The sequence below is a fragment of the Gadus chalcogrammus genome, chromosome 21, assembly GCF_026213295.1.
Source record: "Gadus chalcogrammus isolate NIFS_2021 chromosome 21, NIFS_Gcha_1.0, whole genome shotgun sequence".
Classification (NCBI taxonomy): domain Eukaryota; kingdom Metazoa; phylum Chordata; class Actinopteri; order Gadiformes; family Gadidae; genus Gadus; species Gadus chalcogrammus.
Genome location: NC_079432.1, coordinates 3,517,848 through 3,519,505, shown reverse-complemented (window position 1 = coordinate 3,519,505; position 1,658 = coordinate 3,517,848). Strand labels below are relative to the sequence as shown.

General features: G+C 55.2%; 1 protein-coding gene across 1 annotated transcript in view; it reads left to right on the top strand.

Annotated features, from left to right (window-relative positions):
* The first annotated feature begins 259 nt into the window (after positions 1–259).
* syne1a (spectrin repeat containing, nuclear envelope 1a) overlaps positions 260–1,658 on the top strand; it is a 133,764-nt gene continuing 132,365 nt past the window's right edge. The window contains exons 1-2 of the mRNA XM_056581866.1: positions 260–347; positions 880–935. Of these exons, the coding sequence (XP_056437841.1) occupies positions 260–347; positions 880–935 (144 nt within the window). The remainder of the gene's footprint in view (positions 348–879; positions 936–1,658) is intronic.

The following is a 1,658-nucleotide window of genomic DNA, read 5'->3' as shown; positions in this document are numbered from 1 at the left end:
CCCCCCCAGGGAGGTCTCCTCCTCTTCCTCTTCGTCTTTTTATTCATCCGGTGTTCATCTCGATCTCGTCCCTGTCCCCCCCCCCTCTTGGGAGTGACGAGGCGTGGAGGAGGGAGGGAAGTGTCGAGCGTCCCCACCTGGGGGTGGAAGCCGCTCCCCCGGTGGATGTCCGCACCGCCCGGCGTCGGCACCCATGTCCAGGACGGCTGAGGGTGGGGCTGAGGGGGGGGGTAGTCAGCGCAGCCCCCCCGGGTTCAGGATGCCGCGGCAGCCCGCGGGCACCAAGGGGTCCCCCAAGAAGAGCTCGTCCCTCAACCTGGTGACGGAGTTCTTCCACTACCTGAGGGGTAGGTGGTCCGCACTGAGGGGGGTGTGTGTGTGTGTGTGTGTGTGCGTGTTTGCGTGTGCCTCAACATGCATGTGTGTGTGTGTGGGTGGATGGGTGTGTCTGTGTGTTTGTGCCTGTACTTGTGTGTGTGTTTGTGTATCTGTGTCTGTGCCTATACGTGTGTGTGTGTGTGTTTGTGTGTGTAACGACATAAAGAGTCTGTTTAGGGACATGCTGCATGTTTGCTTAATGGAGCTTAACACTGCAGCACTGCACCTGTGTGTGTGTGTTTGTGTGTGTGTGTGGTCAATGTGTGCGTCTCTGTGTGTGTAGTACGCATGTTTGTATGCATGTGCTGTTGCAATGGGAATTTCTAGCTGCTAATGTTTTCCTTCAGGACAGTCCTTGGGATTGCATGGGGGGGGGGGGGCAGTGAGTGTTAAGCTGAACAGATTTTGAAGGGGGGGGGGGGGTCCACCTTGGGGGCGGGGGGGGGGAGAGGAGGGGGAGTGTCTGGATGTGTTGCTGTGCTCGGAGAACTGCCCCACTAGTCACCTATAGGAAGGAGTGTGTCAGCATGCTGCTGTCCAGCCGACCCAGGAAGTGGGTTCTGTCATCGTTGACTATGTATGGGCTTTATGTATGGTTACGCAGGTGGTTGTGGTGGAGGTGGAGGTGGTGTCTGTGGCGGTGGGAGTGTAGACGGTGGTGGGAGTGGGAGTGGTGGTGGTGGTGGTGGAGGAGGGATGTTTTGGTGGTGGTGGATGTTGTGTTTGGGGGTGGTGGTGGTGGTGGTGGTGGTGGTGGTGGTGGTGGTGGTGGGAGTGGAGGTTATGATTGTAGGGGTGGGGGCTGTGGTGATAGTGGGGGTGGTGGTGGTGGTGTTGTTTTTGGAGAGGGGTCACGTGACAACATTGTTAGTGGTTGTATTTCCATCATCATTCTAAAGCATGGGGTTCGGTCGGGAAATTATATTGTTACGTAAAAGATAAAACCAGCGCCGCTGAAACTGAAGGTAATCATGTGTTTTGTAAATCCAGGCACGAGGCATGTTGGAATTGAGAAAAGCTCTCCCTCTCTCTCTTTCTCTTTCTATTTCTCTTTTCTCTCCTTCCTGCATGTTTTCCCTCATTCTCTCTTTCTCTCTCTCTCTCCCCCTCCCTCTCTTCGTCCAGCACTGCTCTTTCTCTCAAGCTCTCTTGATCTCTGTCCCTCCCTACATCTCTCTGTCCCTCCCTACATCTCTCTGTCCCTCCCTACATCTCTCTCTCTCTCTCTCTCTCTCTCTCCTCATCTCTCCTCTCTCTCTCTCTCTCTCTCCATCTCCTCT